This window comes from Ictalurus punctatus, chromosome 15 (genome assembly GCF_001660625.3).
Source record: "Ictalurus punctatus breed USDA103 chromosome 15, Coco_2.0, whole genome shotgun sequence".
Lineage (NCBI taxonomy): Eukaryota > Metazoa > Chordata > Actinopteri > Siluriformes > Ictaluridae > Ictalurus > Ictalurus punctatus.
Window position 1 is genome coordinate 12,295,383 of NC_030430.2, and position 14,009 is coordinate 12,309,391.

The window sequence follows — 14,009 nt, forward strand, 5'->3', positions numbered from 1 at the left end:
CAACTACAGGAAGCCAGTGGAGGGAGATGAAGAGGGGTGTGACATGGGTTCTCTTGGGCTGGTTGAAGACAAGGCATGCTGCAGCATTCTGAATCATTTGAAGAGGTTTGATGGAGCTGGCTGAGAGGCCCGACAGTAGTAAGTTGCAGTAGTCCAGTTTTGAGATAACAAGAGTCTAGACTAGTAGTTGTGTAGCCTGTTAGGTGAGGTAGGGTCTGATTTTCTTGATGACATTAATTAGATATCTAAAACAAACTTACTAAGATTTACTGCATTTTTGTTTTTATTTAGATTGGGGAAGAGACACAGTCTTAATATGGTGCAACCAGAGTAAACTGAGTGAAGGCACTTAGCAGATAGTCAGTTTAGCCTATTTGTCTGCCGCCCTGGCCCTGGATTGTCACTGATTGACTAGGCTTGTCCTAAGGCTATATTATGTCACACATCACTTGTATGTCACACAAAATAGTATGCCACTATATATGAACTACTATTTTGAAATATGTACATTAATATGCCAATTTAATAGAAGGCACATTTGTAATCAACGTTTGAGACTTAAAACTGCAGTTCCAATTTTTTTTTGGTTAAAAATGAACAAAAATCAATCATTGAGCAAGTACATAATAAAAAAGTCTTCCTCCCTAACTTAAGCTTATAATAATAATTTATAATTTGAGCTGTCTGTCATATCACAGCAAACCAGTGATTACATTTCCCATCCTGCACTGTGGACTACAAACATGGCTGCCATGGACTGCAATTCCTAGAACACTCACATTCATTCTAATCACGTACACCTGCATCAAATTCACAGCACTCACAACCACAGTTTAAAGAGACTGTTTGAACACAATGACTTTGCAAATTATTGAGTGTATTCACCATGTCAAGGCTTTGTTCATGTTGCGCTTCATGGTTTTTGATCTTGTTTCTTGTTTCTCAACCTTGATTCTTGCCTTGCGTGGTTTATGCCTGTTTGCCAATCACCTGACCCATTGCCTGTTTTTGACCACGCTATTGTCTCCTGCTTTGGATTTGTCTGCCTGACTTTCTTTATTAAAAGCTCTTATCTGCAATTGCATCCGGCCTAGTCTCCATTCCGTCCCACTTGTGACAGAATACTTTGCCTCAACATGGAAGCAGCAGGAGAGAAGGAGAGTGTCACGCCAGAGTACAGGGGGATGACTGGCCACCATTCATGTCAGTCCAGTTTCCCCAGTGGACTGACATAGAACTCGCAGATGCGAATTATGGAATGTCTGACTACCCGAGGCAGTTCATGTTCCACTGCCAAATGTACTTTTCAAGACTGGCAAACCCCAAGCTGGACAAAGGGCAGAGGCTCTTGTGTTCCTTGTGGCAGTGGCTCTTGTGTTCCTTGTGTCCCTGCATTATGGCCCAGCCTACCAATGGGAACAGCATCTGGCCAGTACAGGGTCCAGTGCCCTCACTCAAGTAACTCAGTTTGTGGAACTATTTTTAAAGGAGTTTGGGAATCCAGGGCAGAACTGCAACCTGGATGAACTCTTGAGAGGAGTCAGTGTAGCTGGCCAGCATGATCTGCCTTTCCACACTTACTATGAGTGGATCGACAGGGTGACCTCCACAGCTCAGCTTCAGCCCCTGGCCAAAAGGACAGTTTTGGAGGTGACGCAGACCTGCAAGATCTGCAGACCTGCAAGACCAAGGGCTGCTGTAAAGAAGCCCAGCTACAATGTCCCACCTGTAGTAAACTTGGTATACCTGGATCACATTTCTGCTCTCGGGAATGTTTTAAGGGCAGAGGCAGTCTCACCTGTCGAGCTCCATCCGGAGGTCAACATGGCGACCTCATCTCCAGAACTCCAACCTGAGAGCCATGAGTTGGTCTCAGCTGCTGAGCATCAGTTGTAGGTCAATGTGACGACCTCCTCCCCAGAGCTCCAGCACGAGACCGATGATATTGTCTCATTTCCAGAGCTCCAGCATAAAGCCAAGTTCCTGTCCGAGGTGGAAGAGATGACCTCTCAAGCCAAGTTTCTGTCGGAGGTCGAAGAGACGGCCTCTCAAGCCAAGTTCTTGATCAAGCTCGAAGAGACAGCCTCTCAAGCCAAGTTCCTGTCCGAGGTCGAAGAGACGGCCTCCCAAGCCAAGTTCATGTCCGAGGTCGAATGGACAACCTCTCAAGCCTAGTTCCGGTCTGAGGTCGAAGAGACAACCTCCCACGCCAAGTTCCAGTCTGAGATTGACGATGTGACCTTCCACACCACATTTCATTCTGAGGTCGATGAGGCAACCTCCCACACCAAGATCCAGTCCGAGGTCAGCAAGACAACCTCCCACACCAAGTTCTAGTCTGAGGTCGACAAGGGGACCTTCCATGCCAAGTTCCAGTCTGAGATCAACGATGTGACCTTCCATGCCAAGTAACAGTCTGAGGTCGCTGACATGGACAACCAAGTTATGCTCATGCCTGAGTCTGTTGACATGACCAACCAAGTTCTCCTCATGCCTAAAACCGACATCATGACTAACCAAGTTCTGATCACGCCCGAGTCTGCAGACATGGACAACCAAGTTCTGATTAGGCCCGAGTCTGCTGACATGGACAACCAAGTTCTGCTCATGCCCGAGTCTGCTGACATGGACGACTAAGTTCTGCTCACGCCCGAGTCTGTTGACATGGACAACCAAGCTCTGCTCACGCTCGAGTCTGCTGACACAACCAACCACATTCTGCTCACGCTTGCCTTCCTGCTCCTCTGAGAACATCGCTCCACACTCAAGAAAGGCTGATGAGGGCCCACCAAGTCAAGCACCTCTCAAAAGCTGACGACACAACTTCCCAAGCCTGGGTCTTGTCTAATGACCAACCCAAAGCAGCCCCAGCCTCATGTCTGCTCCTCGAGGAACCTGCTACTTGTCGGACAATGCCTGCATTGGAACCTGAGGGGGTGTGAAGACATTTTGCCCAGAGGGCCAGGACCGCTGGGGGAGGGAGTGTATTTTGACGCTTCGGGAGAAGCACCCTGGGGGAGATCTGAAAACTATATCCACCACCACCTCCATTGTCAAGTATTGGAGCTAATATACAACACATACATATACCTCAAACCATCAGATTCATCCGCACAGAGGAGCAGTGCCGAAGCAAAAGCCACATAAAAAAATCTCCGCAAATAACTTGCAGTTTTATGTTTCACACAGAGATGGTGAAAGAGAGGCAAAAGTTCAGTACTGCAGATTTAATTATTCAAAATTTGTGTAAAGATTTGTCTCTCAACCTTCTCAAATTAAACAGAAGTTGCCCAAGGAGTCCTTAAAATAAACTGAACAGAAATATGTAACTTCATGCCTTAGCAAAAATAGAAATATCAGAAATATCTTTAGCACAAGTTTGTGAAACTGGTAGTTTATGGTCATAAGCCACAAAATGGTTGTTGGCTGAGGTGAAGTTGGCCACACACTGTCACTGAATGAACAAATCTTCCCATGTTGCTCAAATACTGGAGAACATAAAATGAGGAGTGACTAGGGGGAAAAGACTAATAGGAAATGTTTGGCTTTCCATCAGAAACACGAAAATGTTTTGATCTGCCAGACTGAGTGTGGCTAGTGGACTTGAGAGCAACTCTCGCCCCCTCACCCACATTCTCATTTAAATTTTTTGGGAGGAACTTTTCAACAAGTGATTTTTTTCACCTTTCACATGCCAAAAAGTGGGATACACTGACAAACAACATGTGCAGGGGAAAAAGAACAAAGTGAAGGAGGACATGAAGAAGGGACTTTGATGAACGATGCAACTTCATGAAGAGAAAGTTTGCAGATTGCAGAGAATCTGAAAGAGGCAAAAAAGCTGAAGTGTAATACGGACTTTTCTCAGGAAATTTAGCCTTTTATTCCCCTGTTGTTGTTGTTTTTTTTTGTTGCATTTTATTCGTTCAGTCTCATAGGTTTTCTCAATTCTTATGGATATTTTCCTTCTCTTGCCTTCTTTCGGCTCCTATTTTTTCTGTGTCCATCTTTCTCTCTTTCCCTCTCCACCCCCTTGTTTTTGGCTCTCCTCCACTTGCCGCACTCTTGCGGCCTCTCTGACTGTTTCTCTCCCAGAGAAAACCACTTCATGCAAACAGAAGATTTTTGTCCTCGGTTTACAGCATGCAGTCACATCTCTTCGGAAACGGACATTTAACAAAATGGAGATAAATCAATGATTAAATAGTACTGCTCTTGCATCCCAGACAGAAATGAAAAAACATCACTCATCAAAGGCAGGGAGTTGTTTTTTGTAATTATACAGATAACCAATAAATGGCAGCACAAGAAAGGAGAAAAAAAACTCAAACACTCACAGAGCCATGGTGGATGTTTCACAACGCCTGCATGGCACCAGTGGGTTAGGAGACTTTGGGTCCTGGGAAAATGATGTGTGTATGTGTTTGTGTGGGTGAGTGTGTGGTTGTCACTGGTCTGGAAGACTGTCTCTGAGCAAAGTCCTGCAGTGGCCAAGTGTATGAGACGACAAGACAAGAGTATTAATCTCTCTGTCTCACTGTGTATGTGTGCATATGTGGGTGATTTGTGATTCTTGGTGCCAAGTCCTGGTCACTTATGCTCAGCAAGGCACAATTATATGCAGGAGAAGAAGAAAAATGGAAATCTGAGAATTGTGCGAAAGGGAAAAAAATAGCCTCAAAAATGAGCAACAACAAAAACACCCAAAACAACCCCCCCAAAAAAAGAAGTGAGCATTTATGAGGGTTGGTTCTGTCTGCTGGCTCACTTGCTGATCTTTAGCAAGGCGTCACTCCGGGTCAGCAGCCCGGCTCCCAGACGCTGCACTGGCAATTATGGCACTGTCATGGAAACTACATTAAACCAAGGAGAAAACGACCCCTCATGACTTCCAAGATTATTCTCAGGACTCCATTTGAGTTGGGCTGGAGTTCAGTCCACAAATTTGTTTGCTTGGAAAATGATGGAATGTGTATAGGGAATATATGATAACTAATGTATCATAAAGAATGTCTGGTATATTCCTGAATGATATACAATTGCCAAATCATACAAAAAGTCCATTTCCCTTGACATGCTACCTCCACACATTTTAAAATGAGATCACAAGTTCAAACCCTGATGATGCTGCAGCTGTGTGTGACCAGGAGACAAGGGAGCAAAACTGGTCTCTGGATGGGAGGGATTGATGGAGTCTCTAGTGTCATTTGTAACAACTAGAGATAAAGCTGTACATTTAAGCTGCAGGAAAGTTTTCAGGATGGAGGGTCCTTTGCAGTTTCTCAGTAAAGGGACAAGCTACATTGTTGTTAACTTATTAACTGCAAGGGAGAGAGAAAAAGAGAGACTAGAGAGCTGTTTAACTGTTGTTATAATGTAAATCATAAGAGGAACAAACTTGTTTCAATGTATGTTCCACAACATTAAATGTAACTATAAACAGATTAAAAATATGACATTGCTGTGCATTACTGTTGTATAAGAGGAGTAAAACACTTTGTACATGTTGTTATTAGAAAACAATCAATGTGAGGTTGGTACTGGGATTATAGCACCCTGTACTAGGATCCTTAAGCATGCCAGATTGTGTTTTATTCCTTACATATTGTCACTGCTGCCTCAGGGGATACTCCTAATTTTGCTGTGAATTTGACTCTAATAAAAGCACCAGCAGTCATGCTTTGAGCTCATTCCTAATGCCAGGCCTTTCCAATGACCCTTGGCCTTTACCCTGTGTAGCTGAAGAAGGCTTGGCAAAAGGGTTTACCATAGCAGAAAGGAGTTTCCTCTGCACACACACATATACATGCTCTTACATTCATCTACATTCCCCTCGCCCTGCCGCTTACACAGGAAGGGGAGGTAGAGCTACTTCCTGTCGGAGAGGGGAAGAGTGAGGGTATGGATGGTGGTCACACGTCCTGATAAGCAGAAGAAAGGAAAAAGAGAGAGAGAGAGAGTGAGAAAACATGAATGACATCATACTTTAAGTCTGCTGAATGGGGTTTTGGGGAGAGTCCACAGTCCAATTTGATGGAAAAGCTGAAGCTGTCGGGTGAGAACACACACACACACACACACACACACACACACACACACACACACACACACACACACACACACACACACACACTCAGCTGCAATAACAAAAACTCAAATATGGCAGGATCTGTGACCCTACACACCTAATGTCAAAGGAACACACACACTGCACAGGCTTTCTGTTCTACTGTTAGATCAGATCCTGTCAGATATTGCACACTGCACCGAGCAGAACTTCTTCTACAGTACCTCTATGTCGAATTTCAACTTCTTTCTTCCTCCTTGAGTTCACACGTGAAAACTAAGCCAGTCCATCTGCAATGGCAAGTGATGAGTGCTATTCATAATAATACTACATAAAAGTTTTTGAGTTCCTTTGTCAATAAGTATGTGAAACTGCTTTTACATGGCTTTGAAGCATCATGCCAGCATTCTTACACACAAAACTCTAGTAAAGAAAATAACAGCTTAGTGAGAAGACAGATGAAGTAAATGTAAAGATTCTGTAAATGTAATGATTTAATGTAAAGAAATTGATCTGCCTTTGAAACCTGGTAACAACAATGTTTCTGAAGTGATGAGCTTCTGTCTTACAGGCAAGGGGAGTTAGAAAGCAAAAACATTTTATTGTCAGTTTTATCTGAATAAATCTCTGAATAGTTCACTCATGCATTCATGAACCCACAGCTGGGCAATAAACTTTAAACAGTGAGAGATGGCAAAGTGACAGAAAATCTACTTGCTGCCACATGCACTGATTTGTCCTCTGTTTCTTTGCGTATCATACACAGGCCAAAATACAGGCTGGAAAACCCCCCAAACTATTTCTTTTTAGGACAATGGCTTTCTTACAGCCCACATCCCCAAACATCAAAACATTCAGAATATTTTGCTAACCTTGAGATGGGTTTGAAAAAATCAATCGACTTAGATAATGTTATTTTCTCCTGGTCAGGGAGTGAACTGTTTGGACAGAAAAAGCACCTCTTCCCTTTAACATCCTTCCCCTGGAGTGAACACACACACACACACACACACACACACACACACACACACACACACACACACACACACACACACACACACACACACACACATATACATTTGGCTTACTAGCCCTTTGAGGATGTTCTATTGACACAATTATTACAGCAGCTAATTATTGCCTACATCTATTAATTTAACCCTCACCTGAACCTCAGTAACCAAACAAAAACTTCTATCTGTTGTAGTTTTTAAAGTAAAAGCGTGTGGGGACCAGGTATATGTCCCCACAAGATCAAACCTGTTAGATTACTCCTATCCTTATAGGGACAGTCCCCACCAAGATTCCCCACCAAGATATAAATAATGGATTCCCACACACACACACACACACACACACACACACACACACACACACACACACACACACACACACACACACACACTGTTACAGCTATCCAGACTTCCCCTTTTTCCACAGGATCTTCCTCTGTTTTGATATTCTTTCTAATTTTATACCTAATTAATTGGTGGGTGAGTTTTTACCGCTTATCAGATGAACCCCTCATGCCTGAAATCATGCAGTCACTCATCAACATCTCTGGTATTTCATTCACCCTGAATAAAAACAGAGTGAATCGTACAGCACATCAGTATGCGGGACCAAAAACTAGTACATATTCTTGCCATAACTTTAAAAAACAAACAATAAAATAACAAATCTTTGGAACACAATTAAGGACTATTTAGTGTATTATTATTACCATTTTCCAAATGAATCCACATAGTGGATAAATTAATCCACAAGTGTCATTGCATTAATCTCAAGATTTTTGAGATTCTTTGTATAAAGTCAAAAGTGGATATGGAGTTGAGTTTTGTTCTTCTCAGTCAAAACTGTTTTATTTTTGTTAGTGGTTTAGCTTCATGAGCCAAACTCATTTTGTGGGTGATCAGAAAATCAGACAGGGAGAGTGAAGGGGGGTGGAAATGAATTAGAGCTGTTAAACATTGTGACTATTGTTTGCCTCTCTGTCTCTTAAAGGACAACAGTCACCACAGACATCTCTAGTTCTACAGGCTATTCAAATACTACAAAATGTCACACTACTCTGAAAATGTGCTACAGATATAATAATTCTTGAGCCACTCATGTTTTAAGCCTTTATTTTTGAAAAATACTCAGTGAAATGTGTGGATGTGCAATACAAATGCATTTTTTAAGAACAACAACTATTCACATGTATAAAATCAAAATGTATATGTCCTCTTCAGTGTGGGAAACAATTCTATGAAACGAATTGTGTGTTTCCAATTACTTGTTTTGATTCAATGGCTGAGAGACATTTTTTTTTTATATTGAAAAGACTTCTATTTGAAGATAATTATTACCAAAAGCTGGAAAGTTATTACTAACTCAACATGTCTCTCAATGCTGACTCAGAGGATTACAGAATACATTTACAGAGGATTAATAAAATACATATATACTAAATGACCTTTTCAGTCATACGGCAAGAAAATACACAATAAATTACAGCCTTCAACAGATCCAAATTCCAGAGATGATTTTGTGGTCTCTTTCATGAACATGACTTTCTTTGCTTGAGAGACATCAAGTGCAGGAGTTTCGAGTGGTTTCTCATACAGTTCAAAACATTCTGACCCAGTGCAAATGTAATATTTTTTAAAACAATTATATAAAAGAAAGATTAAAAAAAAATCATTTGTAAATACAAAACCCTCTGAGAAAATGAAAGAAACATTCACATTCTTATTGTCCCTGCTTTTTGAGCCTTATTTGATATGAACATTACTGTGACTGGTATATATGAATACTGTAGCTGAATGTAGTCTGCTAAACTATGGACAAACTGACTATGGACAAATTGACTGTGGCCTACAGAACTATATTATAAAACCCTTAAAAAGAGGTGCAATATGATGCATCTTTCTGTAGTCTGTAATGTACACGTATTCATCCGCAACTCCTAACCCCCCCCCCCAGCTATTACATTTCCTAAACAACATTTGAAATGACTCACTTGACACTTAGGATGAAAATTTAATCAGCTCAAAGCAGTTGATCAAATAAACATAATCTTGAATAACAAAAAAAAATCATATACACCTGATTTTAAAACTAGCATTTGCTAGAGAGTTATGTCTTTATCCAGTAATACAGGTGCTGTAGTAGACAGCATTGCTGGCATCAGAGAGGGCTGATATGAGTGTGCTGCTCTCTTCACATGCAGTGCTCCTGTTTACTCGAGTCCTGCTGGCACTCAAATACTGTTCAAACTCATGATGGTCCACATCGCTCCAGAAATCTGCTGAAGGTCCTAGGTGGTCGTTATTTTCCAGGGAGGGTGGTGGAACCTGGGAGGCAGAGGGAGTAGGAACAGGGGTAGAAGATTCTGGAGGGGGTGAAAGTTGGCCAAGTTGAGAGGTAAAGGGCTGTTGTGGTGTGTTTCCATAAATCTGACCATAGTAAACACTTTGAAGTGGAGCACTAGAGGGTTGTGGGACCTTGGCCTGTTCTGGGAGAGATGTACTAGAATGGGAAGGGAAGAGATTGTGAGGGTTCGTAGGTTCTGAGCATTTCTCCTGCATGGAACGGCAACCTGGTGCAGGTTTCTGGTTGAGGTGGGGGTGGGAGTGGTGGAGGGAGTGAACATTCGGGGGATGGTGGTTAGCATGGTGGCTTTGGCTTTGCTGTGGGTGCTGGTGGTAGTTGACCCAAGGTGCCAAGCCCACATCATCCTGCATGTGATGGGGAAAGAAGACAGAGTCTCCTCCACCCTCCTCCAGCACATCTAGAGGAGACATCTCAGGCGTAGGGAGGCCATAGAGCTCCAGATCCTGTACACCAGATCCATGGTGAAGATCTCGGAAATGGCCCAACGAGGGAAGAAGGTGGTGGGGATGAGGGTGCTGGGGATAGGCATCTCCACTCCCAGAGCATCCACCAAGACCATGGAGAAGTAGACCAGGCTCCACTCGCTTCATCTTTTTGGCCTGCTTTTTGCGCCGAGGCCGGTATTTGTAGTTGGGATGATCATGGAGATGTTGCAGCCGGAGGCGTTCGGCTTCCTCTACGAAGGGACGCTTGTCCAGCGTACTCAGAGCCTTCCAGGACTGGCCTAAAAATAAATGAATGCTGTTATGTTTCTGTTAACATTATTTACTGTTTTACTTACATTTCACAATTAAGTCTAGTATAATTAAGCATATTGTTTATACATTTAGTACTGGAATAATTGACTGAACTTAAATTGAACTGAAATTAATTTAATGTTCTACATTAAACACATAAACAGGAAAAGCAATAAGTAAAATTAGTAAAGCAACAATAAAATTATTTTTTGAGTAAAATTCTGATACCACCACTTTTGAATTTAACTTTTGTTTTTAAAAAACAAGCAAACAAACAAACAAAAAACACAAAACAAAACAAAAACAAACCCTGCATATTAATTCTAACTGTGACACTGTTGTAATGTTCTGTTGTAATGGATTCAGTAGTAAATCTTATGATGGCAGTAAGACTTAATAATGACCACTTCTTGGTATAGTTAAATGTTAATACTCAGTGGTTATTAATGGGTCAGTACCTACAGACAATTAGCAGCTTGTGAGCTCAAGACTGTCTGCTCCAACCTGCCTTGTTGCGAACAGGAAATGTAATGTTTTTCAAAACAAGGACATCATTTTGGTTACTTGAAGTCCAGCATTGTGCAAATATTGCACAACATGTGCAGGCATTTCACATTACAACAATCATTTGTTTCTGATTTCTCTTGTTCCTAGAATGTTATGGATTTTGTGAGATATTTCAACATATTTATAAACCTTCAATCATCTGTAACTATCCAAACGTCTGAGCACATGCACAAACACATGTAATGACAATAGATTTCAAAACCACACAGACCATGAGAGCATAATCAACCTATTCCATATGACTGTCCTAAACAATGTTTGTGAAGCAATGATCTCTCAGTAAAATCAATAAAATATTTTTTTTATATTAATATAATTTCAGTTTCATGCAGAAACTCATGATTAGGAATCAATAACAGTAATGTTTGCGCAACAGATATGTAAGTATTGACCTTGAAAGAATACTGTAGGAGTATAAATATGCATCTATTCAATCTAATAGTTATTGTAGCTACTAAAGCTTAATCTACTGAGCTTTTGAAACTAACCTAGAATGCTTCAGTAGTTAAACATCTATTAAAAAAGCCAAAGCTGCACAATATTAAGTGAAACTGATCCCAATATTTAATGACCGACAGTACATAGCTCTCAAAATATATAAATTGCATGACATACCCAGTAAGGGCATACTACATGTAAAAAGATGTAGAGAAAATTCAGGTAGAAAAAGTCTTACCTAGCATTTTGCTTAACACAGCATTGTGCAGATCTGGATTCTGCAATGCCAATCTCTTGCGTTCATCCTTAGCCCACACCATAAAGGCATTCATGGGCCTGCGGATCCTCGGCTCAGCCCCACACTTTCCCTCACTGGCTTGGCTTGAATCTGGGCTTCCTGTTCTCCTCTCCTTCACTCCACCAACTGCTTCATGATCAAACCTGCGGCTCCGCTCAGGACCTATTGGGCTGGAAGTTGACGAAGCAACCCATGCTCCACACTCCACAACCTGGCTGGGCTGAGTGCTGGCCTCTGGACAATAACTAGACTCAGATATATTCATTCCAGCAAAGACCACCTTGTGATGATGACACAAAGTTTGCTTAATTAAAGCCAATTGCAGGACCTGTCAATTTTTTCTGGTTGTTTGTACTGCAATTATGCTCCCTGTATACGCATGTAAAAAAAATTATAATAAAAAATTAGAGAACAGAAAAACAAAAATGACAAGAATCAAAGTAGGAATGTGGTCTGATGTTGGTAGATAAGAAAAATTAATTCCCAAAGATGTATGCCAGTGCTCAGTATCTCCTGCTGTCCAAGTGGACTGAGTGTTTTCTGCTCAAAATCTGAACTTTTAGTGAGTTTGATGGCCCTGTGCAGTAGATATATAAGTGGCCTTATCCAATCAGATGGCTGGTTGACACAGGACGTCCCGCCCCCCTCACCACCACCTCCCCAGCAGCCTCCACAGACAGAGATGTAATCTGAGAGGGCCATTGTTTTACTCTAGTACAGAGTATACACTCACATACACACTCGTACACCCACACTAAATCTCTCATGTACACACACACAAAGACACACACACACACACACACACACACACACACACACACACAGGCACTGAGCCCCTGCTGGGATCCAAGTACAGGCTTGTGGTTGAGGAGGGCACCACAGAGAAAGTCATGCTCATTAGTGTTAATCTTAACGAGGAAAGCAAACGTTTGTAAATTCGGCTGATCTGAATCAAAGTAAAAACATACTGTCCAGACATGGTCCAATGCACGCTGTTTCTGCTGCGTAGTAACATGATTTTGAGTATTGTGATATATATATATATATATATATATATATATATATATATATATATATATATATATATATATATATAATTATCAGTGGCAAAACTGTATGCAAAATGAAATCTTGTAATAATACAAAAGAATAAACAATATAATGGACTAAAACACAATAAGTAAGGATGATCAAATCAAATAATAGAAAATGCAGTAATACAAAAAAACTACAAAACAAATATGCAAAAAACAATCATTGAATCTTCACATGCTTTGCACCATTAGCATAATGAATAGCTGGGCTCTTAAGGGTGCTGTGTGCACACGTTAGCTAATTACATTCACAGATCTCAGTTAACTGTTGTTGTTACACCTGTTTTTGTTTCTGTTTAAAAAAAATTAATGAAAAGCATTTATTACCTACTTAGTACAGAAATCAACAGAGGGATAAATGTGTAATTAAGCAGATTTTTCCCAGTGGAACTTCGCAATGATAACAAATAAATTGGATGACAACATTAATATTTATCAGTTGTGCCCTAGTGTTATTTTCAGATAATTCTGAACGAGAAGGATATGTGAAGACAGAAACAGGGTGGAGAGGTGGATGTCAGGGGTAGGGCCCGAATCAATATTAATAGAATAATAATAATAGTAATAATAATAACAATAATCAATAATAATAAAAGCAAAAATAATTGCGCTTGTGAAACATTTTTTCCCTTTTGATCAGTGTAAATTGGTACAGTGCATTGTAAACAATTTGGTATAATAACACTATATACAGTCCCCTCCAAAAATGTTGGAACTGCAAGGCCAACTCTTTTGTTTTTGATATACACTGAAGACATGAAAACAAAAGGTGCTATGTTCTAAGTTGTTTAACACGTCTAGATGTAAATCACTAAATGAAAGCTGAGATTCTGATCTGTCATCTCATATTCATCTTTTGATCTCAAACCCAAGTGTCTTCAGTGTATAATAAAAGCAAAAAATTGGCCTTGCTGTTCCAATACTTTCAGAGGGGACTGTATGCTCACTGGCCACTTTAACAGCAACACTTGTAATCTTGCACATTCCTGCAATTATCCAAACAGCCAATCATGTGTCAGCAGTATGATGCATTAAATCATGCAGATACAAGTCAGTAGCTTCAGGTAATGTTCACATCAAACATCAGAATTGGGGAAAATGTCATCTCAGTAACTTTTACCATTGCATGGTTGTTGGTGCCTCTGCTGATCTTCTGGGATTTTCACACACAGCAGTCCTTAGAGCTTACACAGAACTGTGTGGTGTGGAGGGTGTGTTAGGGGAGCCACCTGTGGCTCAGGTGGTAGAGTGGGTTGTCCACTAGGGTTGGCGGTTTGATTCCCAGCCCACATGACTCCACACACTGAAGTGTCCTTGGTCAAGACACTGCACCTCAAGTTGCCCCCAATGGCAAGTTAGCGCCTTGCATAGCAGTTCTGCTACCATTGGTGTGTGAGTGTAGGTGTGAATGGGTGAATGAGTGCAAATTG

General features: G+C 41.1%; 1 protein-coding gene across 1 annotated transcript; it reads right to left on the reverse strand.

The window, feature by feature from the left end:
* Positions 1–8,176: 8,176 nt before the first annotated feature.
* Positions 8,177–12,040, reverse strand: sox18 (SRY-box transcription factor 18). The gene is made up of 2 exons (XM_017486373.3): positions 11,426–12,040; positions 8,177–10,169 (listed from the first exon to the last, which is right to left on the reverse strand). Exons 1-2 carry the CDS (start codon positions 11,748–11,750, stop codon positions 9,196–9,198), a joined length of 1,299 nt encoding a protein of 432 aa, XP_017341862.1. The 5' UTR covers positions 11,751–12,040; the 3' UTR covers positions 8,177–9,195.
* Between the last annotated feature and the right edge of the window lie 1,969 nt (positions 12,041–14,009).